Source organism: Saccoglossus kowalevskii, chromosome 9, assembly GCF_978046115.1.
Source record: "Saccoglossus kowalevskii chromosome 9, keSacKowa6.1, whole genome shotgun sequence".
Classification (NCBI taxonomy): Eukaryota; Metazoa; Hemichordata; class Enteropneusta; family Harrimaniidae; genus Saccoglossus; species Saccoglossus kowalevskii.
The window spans coordinates 6,375,857-6,390,929 of NC_140649.1; the positions used below are offsets into that span (position 1 = coordinate 6,375,857).

The window sequence follows — 15,073 nt, forward strand, 5'->3', positions numbered from 1 at the left end:
TATATTTGCTCAATAATGATACTCTGTTGTGCACTGTCTGCGGGTAAGTTGCATTGATGTCAGCTGATTAAACAAGTCGCGTTTAAGTAATTTCCACTATTAACAAGTGGTTAAATTGTGACAATAAATGTGTGGACAAATATTTGAGATTAATTTTGGTGTAGACGGCTCGTTTAATTATTTTACACCATTACAAGTTGTTAAATTGAGAGAATAAGTGTGCGGACAAATATTTAATACTTATTTTGGTGTAGACAGCTCTCGTTTAATTATTTTACACCATTACAAGTTGTTAAATTGAGAGAATAAGTGTGCGGACAAATATTTAATACTTATTTTGGTGTAGACAGCTCTTGTTTGATTAATTCCCACAATTACAAGTTGTTAAATTGAGAGAATAAATGTGCGGACAAATATTTTAGACTTATTTTGGTGTAGACAGCTCTCGTTTGATTAATTCCCACAATTACAAGTTGTTAAATTGAGAGAATGAATGTGCGTACAAATATTTAATACTTATTTTGGTGTAGACAGCTCTCGTTTAATTATTTTACACCATTACAAGTTGTTAAATTGAGAAAATAAGTGTGCAGACAAATATTTAATACTTATTTTGGTGTAGACAGCTCTCGTTTAATTATTTTACACCATTACAAATTGTTAAATTGAGAGAATAAATGTGCGGACAAATATTTTAGACTTATTTTGGTGTAGACAACTCTCATTGAATAATTTTACACCATTGCAAGTTGTTAAATTGAGAGAATAAATGTAGTGACAAGCATTTGAAACTTATTTTGGTGTAGACAACTCTCATTTGATTAATTCCAACAATTACAAATTCTTAAATTGACAGAATGAATGTATGGACAAATATTGACCATTATATTTGTGAGTAAATACCTGTTGTTCAATTAATTTCCACCTCTACAAGGTTGTTAAATTGAGAGAATAAATGTGTGGATAAATATTTGATACTTATTTAGGTGTAAGAACTCGTGTTTGACCAACTAACACCATTGCAAGTTGTTAAAATAATGAAATAAATATACTGGTATCATTGAATATTTGATTTAATTGTGAAACTTTCTAACAAAATGTTAACTGCTGACTTCGAACCCTCAATCAACAATTCCGCAGACACAGTATAAATTCCACAACACCACAGAAGATATTCGTCTGTTGCCTGAATTGTTTTCGTAATATAGGGAACGCCATCGACACTTTAACAAAACTTAGCTTGACTTGAGTCTTGTTTATCTCTTGTGACTGGAAACAAATTGCCTGTTGAACAAATTGAGACATAAGTTATTATATTATTTATTCATTCAGTTTTGTATGGTGGAGTTTTGTGAGGTTTATTATTTTTTCGCGACGTTCTTTGCTTACTTGTTTACGGTTTGAGTGATTTCAGTTTATTTGATTTACGTTTTTACGGTAGCTCTGAGCGGGACTCGAACCCACTGTCTTTTCAAGCTAATTTTGTTTTATTTTGAGGGCACGCTTGTGTACGTTGGTCGTTAAGTGGTGTTCATTTTTCTAACTACTCCAGTGTTCCGATGAGTTGAACGGAAAAGCCAAAACGATTGCTCATTTCTGATTGCTTCGGTTCTGGTGAGTGTGTGTGATTCGAACCCATGTCGTTTGTATTGAGCGTTTTTTTATTTCCCATGTTGGCTACGCCGTAACATGCAACCACTTCGCCGTTTTATTGTGATTTTGAGGGTGTTTAATGATGTCTTCCTCGCCCGTCACGCCATGACCCAGTTTCAATCACACGGCCATTTTGCAACAAGTGCGTGACCCTCGGCGTCACCCAACTGACTATATGATCGTTCTGTTCACTTAAGCTAGGATTTATTACCGTTATTATCATTATATTGTCACACGATTTGTTTTACCTTATGTGTAATGTCTTAAGTATCTTTATTGTAATTTGTATATACCAATTCGTATATACCGAGGAAACGACCCCGATTGAAGGTCATGTATTTTGTGACGTCATCAATTCGTGTGTAGGTACGGCTTCTAGATCCGTGCCAAGAGCACTGGTATATCACAAAACGGCTTGTGACTGGAATTGTATGACGAGACGGCACGAATAGTAATAAATACTATCGTCCGACCAACAATGGAACAATACCATCCCAGCATTTTATGTAAATGACATACCTATTTCACAATATTTCAATGCAAATCCCTCGCTACATTGACGCATGTAAGTAGTAATGCCATTGTTGCAGTCACCACCATTCTGACAAGGATTTGGATCACAGTGATTGACCTCTTAAAAGAAAACGAACAAAAAATAGTTATATGTACATTTAATGAAAAAAGCACATACCATTATTGGGGTCTTTTTACAGTCGATCACATATAAACGTATCGAAGAGGCCATAGTGTAGTATTATGTCATTCGAGTCTAAATCGTGCGGTAACAAATGTGTAAAAGAATATACATGTATTTTGCATGTTGAGATTTCCCACACATATAGGAGAACGGTCACACTTTAAGAGTTGATAGCATTTTCACATTTCGTATGAATTATTTTTTTACGATGATCACCTAAAATGTTGTTGCATTATGCCCTGTAGAAACAAACTGTTGGGTCAAGAAATTGTTCTCACTGCGGGGAATATAATTATGAGAAATTGATTTCATTTTTTTTCGATATCACGACCATGTGACCAAACATGTTAAACTAGTCAGATTGTATTTAAATAGAGTAAAAATGCAGGTTTGTGGGTGAAATTATATTTTTGCTCTTTGCAGATTTAGAATGTACACACTGTTATATCACAAAACGAATATATTGAAAACACTATGGTAAACATGATAATTAATTAATTGTTTACGCATCAGTTTTTTCAGTTGGTGAGAGAATTGTTGTTGCGGTGTACGCAAGACGATGAACCACTTATATTTTTTTAACATCACTTCACCTATTAACAATTCACCCCTACACGTTGTCAAAAATCTGAATAATCACAACCTCATCGGAATTCGTTTTCTATTCGAGTGATTTGGGGTATACTAGTACTCCTAATTGTGATGTTATATGATAAATCAGACTAACTATCACGTGACACCAAATGAAAATCATTCTAAAATAAGATACTTCTATATTCAATTGATTCTGGACTCATTGACCAGAGAGAAAGAAATGCCATTTGCAATAATACTCGTCGAACTGGTCCGGGTTGTAACGTTCAGATACAGCAGTACTGATTGGACCAACATGAATGCTAATCAATTTCACATAACCAATTGTTTTTTTTGCTTTTTCCGATTTTTAATATGTCGTACATTATCTTCGGTAATAACTCCGACAGTGAAGTCTATCTTCAATAGAACGTAGCCGTTAAAACTTGCAAAACAAGTCTGTTTCGATCTATCGATCGATCATACAATTTGTTTTGGCTCATTTAAAAAATACGAACGGGTCAATATTCAAAACTGCATTTTTTCTGTCTTTGGCGCGCTTCAGAATGATAGATCTTGGATGATCGTATTTTTTTTTACAAAGGACCTGAATGTACAGTACTAATTTCACCCAACCTCCTGCTCGTTTCTGCTTTTTTTCACTCTCTTTTGCAACCGCTTGTTGAATAATTTCCGCTTTATTTTTCGACCGCGCGAACCCAGAAATATCTACCGTCTGCAAAAGATCATAGTTCAAGTTGCGTTGGCGAACGATACAAAGTGTGATGGATTAGAAGTGTCGTTCGGAATTGAATAATGGTTAATACTCGTTCAATTCTCAATCACTAAGCATTAAACAACCATTTAAAAAAACTGATGTGCCTGTGTTTTAATAAGCGAATGAGAAAAGAAAGGAATACAAATGTGGTCGTTTTGAGGTCGGTAATTAAGCGATATGCGGTTGATTAAAATGCGATAAAAGCGGGAGATTGGGCGAAATGAGTAATGTTGCCCGTTTATAGCTCTGACATGCGTCACCAAGTGAGGACATATTCAGAGTTGGTAGGACTAGTATACGCGGGGAGGGAGTTCAAAGAGGGAACACCCAACATCCCTTTTACGGGAAAAACGTTAAATCTTGACAGATTTTTGTTGTTCGTACATGTAATATTAGGTTTTGAGGGTTTCTGAGTTCAAAAAAGATGACTAAATCAACCAAAAAGCATGCGTTTAGAAACATACCTATGCAGAAGTTGGTTTGCCAGTACTTTATCCATTTCAATACCTAGGCTACTCTATTGACATTGGCTGTTTATTTCATGGATTTGGCACTTGGGGTGGCTGATAAGCCGTGTCGAAAACGTGCACAAAATGACCAAAAAACAGTTTTAAGCAGATATTTCCATATGATTAACGCCTATATTCGGGCGGTAATATTTTTATTATATGCCTTTAATAACATAAAGAATACAGGGTGTATATCTTAATGTTTTAAGGTAATTCGTATTGGTAAAAAGGCACATTTTTCATAATCAGTAACAAGCTTAAGATTGTGTATGCAATCGCGTTAATCGATAAGTTTGGCACTGCAGATGGACACGTTTACGCATCCTGTTAACCGGCTCCCTTGACAACCTGCAGACGATAATGGCTACAGTAGAAGAAATGGATAGAAATGGTGGGGTGGTCGGGTGCATACCCAGCAGTAACGGTTAGCGTGTCTGTCAATAATTATGGTGGGGTGGTCGGGTGCACACCCAGCAGTAACGGTTAGCGTGTCTGTCACTAATCCTGGTGGGGTAGTCGGGTGCACACCCAGCATTAACGGTTAGCGGACCGTCCATAATCATGAATACAAATTATAAATACTTCATAGAGCAGAAAACTTACCTCGAAAATATCTGATGGCGTTTCATTTATTGTAGACTGAATAATAAAGGATGGATAATCGAACGCCGGCGTTTAAAAGGAAATTATATATCCCCACCAGGGAGAAAAAACATCTGAACAATAGTCAACTTTCACGAACGAATTAGCCCAACTTTATCCCCATTGTTCGAACTTTGCATGCTACGGTTTCTTTGTTCACATCGACAGGCTTTTAGAATCTTTTTATAGTCCGCTGTAATCAGAGCCTGGGAATGTTTCTACTCACTGACACTCTGGGCACAATAGTAAACTGATCGTTCATGGCTAAACAGGAATTGCTGAACACGGCTTTGCAAAATACACTTCTACTGACGTACCGGTTTAAATGAAAAATCTATAAGAGCAAGACAAGTTTGGGGATTGAATAAGGGGAGATTGTCAACAACAACAACAACAAAAAAAGCGTCGGAAAGTTTGAAATGTTTGAAATTGTATTAATATCCCGAGTTCTGTTATTTACTATGAATTTGGTAAAATTTCCTTAATTTATTTATGGCGATTATTATGTTTCGGGTAAACGTTTAAAAAAATAACCCTGATACGTTATGAATACCAGTTTTATCAGCATCACTGTAAATAGGCAGAAGAGAATTTCTTCATGATATTTGTATCAACTTTGGGCTTCTGACATTCAAAATGACTCATAGCTAGTTGCGGAAGAAGAATTTGACAATATGGAATCTTCGTGAAGTAAAACAAACGATCACCGATAGCGTATTGTTAGAAATATTCTATCATGGATTTCAGGTCAATGGTATTATATGTATTCATTTATTAATATATTGATATTTGTAGTTGCTTTCTTTTTTATTCTGGTAAAGTTTACGGCATTTTCCCTCGGCGAGCAGGAACCAATAAGGAGTCGATCGTTTAAAAATGGGAACAGATTAGAACGAAAATAAAACATGCATGAACTTCTTTGAAATAAAAAAAGTATTAACTGTCTGCTCAGCTTGTTATTACCGTAAAAATGTACTCAAAATAAGAAAATAATTGTTGTATCTAGTTGACCCTATTATCGAATAGTCAGCTACTAAGTGCAGCACAAATATCAGATTATGCATTCGAAAGACCTATTTGGAGTAGAACTGGAACAAATTCGTTTATATCACCAATTAAAGAAGCTTAGTATAATAAAGCTGTGTTATAATTACGGATATCCTCGCATATTACCTGTATTTCGAATTGTCAATAAGATTATGATGGACATTTGGCATTTTAGGTTAAGATCTGGAAAGACGCCATTGATAAGTATATTCCCTAAATTGTTGTTATAATAACTCAAATATTCATGAATACAATTTGTTGCATTTACGACATGTTTTAATGACATAAATGTTTTATATTTTATTGTGTTTCATTTATTATGTACGACTTGTTTTAGTATTATTTTAATAATCCCAATTGCTTGGATGAGATTTGTACGGATTTTTTCTCCCGTCCCGGTAATGTATTGCTGTGCAGAGCACAGTAAATAGAGCCAGGTTTACCGCTACGGGGATTTGAAAAGAAAGATTGGCACATTCAAGAAAAATATAAATGGACAGAGAAGGCACCATGAAAAATATATTGCACTAGACTTCACTAATGTTGTGTTGTTTATAAACTGAGATGTAAACTGGTATATCTATGTTGAATCCCCATTACCAAACTAATAAATAAGTTTGTAAAGTATCAGTACTGATATAAAGTTGTTTTCTGTCATTGCTTTCAATGTTAATTGGATTTTGTTGCTTGTCATTTAGTTTCCAGGTTTATTTGCAGCAAAACCACGGCATTTGTGGCACGTTTATTCACAGATAAATCAAATCGTATTCACTGAAAAACTTGAGTTGGTATTCCGTTTCCGTTTTTAATTTGTTTTGTTACTATAGGAATGATAGAACTAAGTAAGCGTTTCCAAGCGAAACAGTGCGGGGCTGACGATTTTATTTGACTAGCTTTTTCATGACAAGAACTTGGCTCAGAATGTTGAGTTGGGAAATAATAATAACAAAGTGAGTGTCATAGATGTTGTGAATAATGACATAGGTATTGTGGAAAGTGATATGATCATGGCTCAGATTGTTGAGGAAGAAGCTGTATATGTAGTGAATGATAATGTGGATAATGTGGAGTTAGTGGAAATAAATTTTGAATATGAAGACGATCATCGGATTGATGAAATTCTTAATGTCCTGGGAGCTGATGCTGACGTCCAGCTCACAAACAGTGCTGCTGCTTTACAGGTAGAATATTAAATGCATTCCGTTTTCTGGTCACATTGTGTTTTTCATTTATTTCGTGAATTTTAATTTGCATTACGCGTATTAGCTTCCTCCTAAATGCATTGACAAAATTGTTGCCATTGTAAATAATCCCATTTTGTTACTTCACATCTCAGTGTATTGGCAATGTGAAATCCAACTCAGTCCCAAAGGACGCGACTAAGGCAGACAGCAATACTGAATTGATGGCAGAAGTTCGCAAAATAGGCAAAAAACTGAATGGTAAAATAGACAACTCAACTACAGAAATCTTCAATATGAAAGCGACCCAAGATAAACTACAACAGACGTGTTCAAATTTAGCTAACAGATTGAAAAGTTTATCCAAAACAGTAACGAACACAAAACTGACGTGGGTGCATTAAAAATGAGCACGAATGTTAACAACTAGATGTAGAGGCACTAAACCAGAAACTAGACCCACTTGCAAATTTTGTCCAAAATTTGGATTATGATGTTGTCAATTTTTATGATATCGAACAAGAAGTTAGGTGAAAGCAAAATCATGGATAAATCGCGATATCGTAAGCGCACATCGCATATAGGTCAATCAACTGGAAACCCAATTATCGTAAAATTTCATCATTTCGAAGACAAAATATTAGCGCTGTCGACACGCGCTGACCAAAAAGTGAATTGGATTTGGTAGTGATAAAACCAAACGGCAGCGTAGATGTCTGGCTAATCTGAGAAAACAAGGACGCAAGGGATACTATAAAAATGGCAAATTGGGCGTGATCAGTGACGACAAAACCGTGACAAAATGACCCACACCCCATAGAGACGGTGAATAAACTGTTGATGTCAACTAGAACCGGACCAAGAACTCGCACAAAAACCATGTTAGCCAATAACAACAACCTGGGAACTTCTACAGAATAGGATAACGGCCACTTGTTTCATCATCATTGTTTTATAAAGTGTTAGATTCTTCTATTGATAGAATCTGGGGCAGTCTGACCATTTGCCTTTGACCTTCACTTTGTCATGCTGCTGCAGCATAAAGTTGGTGCTCACGCAAATTATCTCTTCAGAGGCCACAGTAAATAAACTAAACGTTAGTCTAGAAGCTCCAGATATTGCAAACACAGTCTGTGCTAAAATAATCCATAGGACGTAGCTGGGAAATGTCACATGATTAGTTCGAATAAAAGTACCAAACGTGATCAACCAATAGGGTTTGATACAGAATGCACTTCATATAGTTAATAAACAATATAAGGTATTGCGAAGTTTCCGTCAAACAATTAGTGTAGACCGTATACGTGAATACCGGGATGTTCGGGACAAATTCAAAAATATATGCAGGACCAAAAAACGTGAATATTTGGAAAATCAAATCCTAAGCTGTTTTGGTCAACAATTAGACGCAAAGAAATAATTGAAAGCATCAGGTGGCACAAGAATGTTAACTCACCAAGACTGGTTTGCCTGGGGAGTATTTTAAATCTTCTGTTCATATGCGTTTGCCATATCTGCACGTCCTGTTCAATAGGATCCTCGATTCCGGCAAAATAGCAATTGATTGGTCAAATGCAATCATTATACCTATATATAAAAAGGGGTCGAGGGTTGATCCAGGGAGCTAGGGAGCGCAATTTCACTACTTGATATTTTTGGAAAGGTTTTTACGTGAATTCTTAATGTGCGTTTAACTTTTGGGGCTGATTGCTCTGGGGAAAATAAACGAAGAACAGGCTGCTGATTTTCGTCATGGATACTCGACATTATACAACATTGTCCAAAAATATATAATCAAGAAACGGGGAAAAATATACTGCACCTTCGCGGATTTCTCCAAAGCATTTAATAATGTAGGGTGACAACGTCTTTGTTATGACTTTCTCAAAGGGGGAGTAAATGGAAAGATGTGTAAGGTATTACATAATATCTATGGAAATGTAAAATCATGTGTTAAAACTTTAAACGGATATACTGAATACTTTCAGTGTCCTATGGGTGTTCGCCAGGTATGTTAAAAGTCCATTCCTATTTGTTCTGTCTTCTATTAGCTGATGACGTTGCAGTTGTATCAGATTCAGTTGTAGGGCTCCAGAGGTTACTAGATAAACTAGAATTGTATTGTGAGCGAAATTGTTTTCAAGGTCGGCGAACATTTATCAAAGAACGAAAAGTGGGTTTATGGAGAGATGGGTGTTCACACCGTTTCATACTACAAATATCTAGGGATTATGTTCTCTTGTAGACTCCACTGGTCAATGGTGACAAAGTTATTGGCGCAGCAAGCGAAAAAACCTTCATTTCTACATTTAAAGCTTTTAATTGTTTATGCCCTCTATCCTATCGAACCTACTATAAGGTTTTTGATACAATTATACTACCAATATTAATATATGGGGCGGAAATCTGGGCTTTTAGAGAGTATAAACATCTAGACCGAGTCCAATATCTTGCATGTAGAGTATTTCTTGGTGTTTTAAATAGATCACCAAATAGTAGTATTCTAGAAGAATGTGGGAGATATCTTATTTATCAGTACACAGTGAAACGCTGTATTAAATATTGGGCAAAATTAATTTCCATGCTAAATTCAAGGTATTCCAAGAAATGTTACAATATGCTATACAGTATCGAAAAGTCGGGAACCAGAACAAAACACACGTGGATCAGTGACATCCAAAATTTACTTTCCATTTGTAATATGGATGGTGTATGGCATGCACAAGAAGTTGGAAATGTTAATGTTTTTATAAATACATTTGTGGAACGATTCAAACAGTATCTTTCTTTGGTATGGCAGGCTGACTTATGTACTTTAGACAAGTTAATTACTTACCTTACTGTCAATTTAAATCACCATAGAACCAGAAGCATACTTGTTTTGTTTTGTCATATTCGAAGCCATTTGCAATCACTAGCTCGGCTACGATGTTCATCACATTGTTTACAAATTAAACATTTTAATATTGCTTTATAACTCCCTTATACAGCCGAATATTACTTATGGACTGGAGGTTTGGGGTAAAACATATCACTCACACGTAAATGCCATTTATATGACCCAACAAATTTTAGTTCGCGCAATGACGTTTAGTTCGTTCACTGAACACTCGGCCCTTTATTCAAAAACTTAAAAATCCTTGATATCTATAAAATGCACAAATTAGTCACCTGTACTTTCATCCATGACTTAATCCACCATAAATTGCCCTTAATATTAATGACTATTTCAAACCTATCCATCATTCATATTAAACCAGACAACTCCACAATCAAAAACATTTTGTTGAGTATACCCATACAATTTTTGGCCAGTTTTCGATGACATACTATGATGCAAAAATATGGAATAATATCCCGGCTACAATTAGGTCAATTATCTCACGCAGCTCGTTTAAGAAAAATGATTAAACAATTATTATTGACAGAAAACTAGACACATATGATTTTGTTTGCCAAGTTGTTTATTTGTTAATATTTTAACCTGAGAAAATGATGAAAGCTCTAGTATTTTCTGCAGCGGATGAAAAGCAAATAACTTAATCGGTTGAGTACAATAATAATTTTATTGAACGACAGTTCCGTCATTTGAACGTTTTGAAGGTAAATGACAAAAAGTATGTATATAAAAAGTGATTAGTAAGAAATTGTTGAACTCACAAAAAACGCCTACAATTTGATGTGATTTTAATATTTTGAATGTAATTAATCTAGTGTATAATATACATGTTGTATAATATGCATACTTTGTGTGGGATATATCTATTTCACAGATGACTATTGAGTATACCATGCTTGACTAACATATAGGCGTGTTTACAATTTAAATAACCAAGAGTCTCACAAGTCATTATACTCCCTATCTGAATACTAACAAACTAATTAATACAATTTAGTGGAATTGCTATATATGCATACGGGAGACGAACCATGTATTATAACATCTATTTTATAAACATTTCTTGACCTTTTCAGGATGTATTTGACTGGAAATGTCAGCATAGTTTACCTTGGTATGTTTATCCTCTTTATACACATGCATACATAAGTTTTACTACATTTTATATCTTAGATTTTGTAAATTTCATCAAGATGCAAATAAGCTATTTAATATTTTCTTGTCTTGCACCCAAATCATTAAAATATATGGTCTGTTTGCGGTTGTAAAAACTAGAATATGCAAGGAATAATGAATCGATCGTTTTAATAGAATGTGAATTTCTATGACGATTTTCAATGTAGATTTACGATCATCTATAAATCTTTATTTAGTTCTTAAAGGCCACTAGCCCATTTCTTAATTTAAATGGAAAAATAAATATATAACAAATACTTTCCTGAGGTCAAAAGTCACCTCATGTTAATACATTCTTGTCTCAGAAATTGTGCTTTATGTACAGACATTGCCAGTTTTGTAATTATTTGGTCAGATTTATTTGCCATAATGGAATAAAATCCAATGTTGGATAAGTATATGACCATGAGGGTAATAATTTGTTACCAATGTTTTCATACATAGGGCATTTTAAAATGAAGTGGAATTCATCCTCTATTTCAAGGGATTCACAAATTTTACATATTCTCTGTTTTACATCCAGTCCCACAAATCTACCCTGTTCTATTTCTAGCCTATGACTAGAGCACCTGATACAAGCAAGAGCCCTTTTTAATTTATCAGTTTTCTAGACAATACAAATATACTTCTGGGTGGATGAAGTTTTGATATTTCGATATGTCCGCAGCTTATCTTTTGAGACAACATCCTCCCACCATTCTTGCTCAAATATATCAGATGCTCTGATCATAAATAGGTGTAAACATGGATCAAAGTCTCCTGGTCCCAGCCATAGCCATACCTTCCCGAACCCATGCACAGATAATAGATATTTTACTTTTGTTGCCCAAGATTCCCTATCATTATTATCAAGTGAAATAGCCAAATCATATGCTTGTCTAGTGACTCTATTTTTACATTTTTAGTAGTTAAAAAAAATATTTGAGACATTTCTTATATGTATGCAAGAAAATTGGAAACCTGCCACATTCTCCCAAAACTACTTCATCGGGTGTTGATGATTTTACCCCAAAAATGTTTTTACAATATTTTAGCTGTACTCTTTCCATCACCTGGTATTTACTATGCCCCCATATTTCAGCCCCATAGCTTAAAACAGGCAGAACCATACTATCAAATAATTTAAAATAATCTTGGTGAGACAAGCTCCCAGTTGTTCTTATCATACGAAAAATCGTGTACATGACCTTTCGCGCTTGTTGTGTAAGCGTTGTTATTGATTTCCTACTTGAAATAAGTAAAACCAAATATTTATAGTACCCAACGGTATTTACAGGATTTCCATTTCGAAACCATTTTCACTCCTTTTTAAGTATCCCCCGTCTAAAAACTATAATTTGTGTTTTAGCCATATTTACTGCCATTTTCCAAGAGTCTAATATTGCCAAAAATCTATGCAGTCCAATAGGGGAGTCACTAACATCATCAGCATACAAGAGCAAGAATAAATTAATCAACTCTTGTGTAATTTGTATTCCCCGATACCCTGAATTGTCCCGCATACTATTTAGTTCATTTATAAAAAGTGAGAACAAAGAGAGGCTAAGCATACACCCTTGTCCTATGCCAGCATTACATGAGAAATAATTTGTAATACCATACTGGCACTTCATACATGATTTGACTCCTTTATACATAGATTTTAAAATTTTCCTACCACCGCCATCAATGCAAAGTCTATACATCAGTAAGTTGTGATTAACTGAATCAAAGGCCTTGCTGAAGTCAACAAACACGCAGCAGAACCGTCCTTTTGATTTACTTCAATATTTCTGTACAATAACATGAAGAGTAAAAATATTGTCAACGGTAGAATAAACCTTTCTAAAACCTGCTTGGGACTCTGTGACACACCCAATAGAGTCTGCCCATTTTACCAGCGTTTTAATCAAAATGTACGTACAAATTTTACTTAAGGAGTTTAGTAACGTGATTCCTCTGTAATTTTGGGGGTCATTTATATTACATTTTTTATGTAATGGAACGATAAATCCTTTAGCCCATTCCTCTGGAAAAATACCTGCGTCAAATATTGCATTAAAAGTAAATTTCAAAACTGGAATAAGGGCATTCTTTGAACACCTGTTTCATTAATTGAAATACCATCTGGTCCTGGTGATTTCCCAGGTTTCAATTCAATTAATGCTTTCATAATTTCGTCTTCTGATATAGTCCCATTTAGTTCACCTAATATTGGATCTTGAAAAGTAAAATCCAAATTTTCCAGGTATTCTTTCACAGTATTGTCAAAAACAGAGTTGTCAAATATTGGGTTGTGAAGCATTTGAAAGTGGTTAACCCACTCAGAAGGTGTAATATTTGGTCTCTGTGTGTTGACTCCAGCAAAGCGTTTTACCCGTTTCCAGATATCATTATTATCTGCAAAATGTATATACTATTCTGTTATAATTATTTTTTCTCTCCCTACAAAGCCCCTTAAACAGAGATATGGAATTTTTATAACGGGTAAGATTTTCTAAAATGGGACGATTTCTGAATTGACGTAATGCTTTATACATATTTTGCTTTGCTATCCCACACTGTCTTTTAAACCAACTGGGTTGATTATTGGATCTCTATCCCACCCCTTTATTACATTTTTTAAAATCGGCAGCTGCCCAATTTAACAAATCATAATATTTCTTAATTATATCGTTTATGTCACCTGTCCTGGAGTTTATGACTGTTTGTGACCTTTCCCTTCCCTTATTGGACAATAAATTTCTAATAAAAATATCAGACTTTTCTTTATCTAATTTATAAAATACATACCTATTACAAAATTGCTAAACATTTTCACCCAACATTTATCTCTAATTTACATATTAACGGGAAATGGTCAGAAATACTTTCTTCTCCAACACCAAAATCAACAATATATTGAAATAAAGAACTAGATGCTATCACATAATCCACACACATATCTTTCCCAACTTTTTTTTAAAAAGTGAACAGACAACATAGCTCTAGTAGTCTTCTGCCAAAACTGTTTTTAATATTATCTTTTGACTTTCGAATACTCGGTTATCAAAAGGATATGCTTCGCGGAAACCATGCCCAGGCTGTCCGAGCACTGAGGCTCTTTCACACCTTAAACAATAGCCGTTTCCTGACAGGGCATAGAGGAATTGTGCTTATATACATGTAATAATCAGACAGTAATCTTTGTTGTCTGAGGTAGAAAGTAATCTTGAAGAAAACTTTACAAGGCAGAATGGAAAACAATCTGGGTACAGAGATCAGGTTTAGAATTAAAGTAGAACAAACTAAAGCCGAACATATTTACTCTACACAACGTGGTTTATGTATGTGAACATTACAGCTTAGACCATGTCGCTCTAGATGAAACTGTGCATATACCCGACTTGAATTCGGAATCTCACAAGAATTGTTTATTTTACTTTACACAGCTCAGCTCAGTAACTATACACATCAACGCAGACGTTGACTATCTGCATACAAGGAACGATTTACAGTTGCTGTCGTTGAATAATCAGTCAAACTAGAATACTAAACTCCGCCCATCCCAGGGTACATAAATGTCGGCTTTTAATAGTATGTCATGTCATAAACATAGCTGTTATCTTTATAAGCAACAAGAAAATGTACAACAGACAGGCACACAAATAGTGAATATTCCTGGCTGAGCACGTGATATGTAGTAGCTTTTATAGTGAATACAAATATTACTATACAGTATTACCAAAGAACATTTGTAGTACCGTTTGTGGGTTTGTAATGAAATATATTTAAATGGTAAAATTGCGTTTGTCTTATTGTTTCTACATTCCACACTGTTACAAAACTAGAATATTACCAGCAATTGTTATCATAGTTCAATTTGTATTTATCAAATCGTTGTACAACTCTCAAATTTATGCAACTTTTAAACCTTAATTAAACATCGTGAATGACCAC

At 34.7% G+C, this 15,073-nt stretch overlaps 1 protein-coding gene across 1 annotated transcript; it reads right to left on the reverse strand.

The window, feature by feature from the left end:
• Positions 1 to 1,055: 1,055 nt before the first annotated feature.
• On the reverse strand, positions 1,056 to 5,114 carry LOC146738072 (coagulation factor IX-like). The gene is made up of 4 exons (XM_085503546.1): positions 5,079 to 5,114; positions 4,814 to 4,849; positions 2,173 to 2,284; positions 1,056 to 1,284 (listed from the first exon to the last, which is right to left on the reverse strand). The coding sequence occupies exons 1-4, from the start codon at positions 5,112 to 5,114 to the stop codon at positions 1,226 to 1,228; spliced, it is 243 nt and encodes an 80-aa protein (XP_085359672.1). The 3' UTR covers positions 1,056 to 1,225.
• Between the last annotated feature and the right edge of the window lie 9,959 nt (positions 5,115 to 15,073).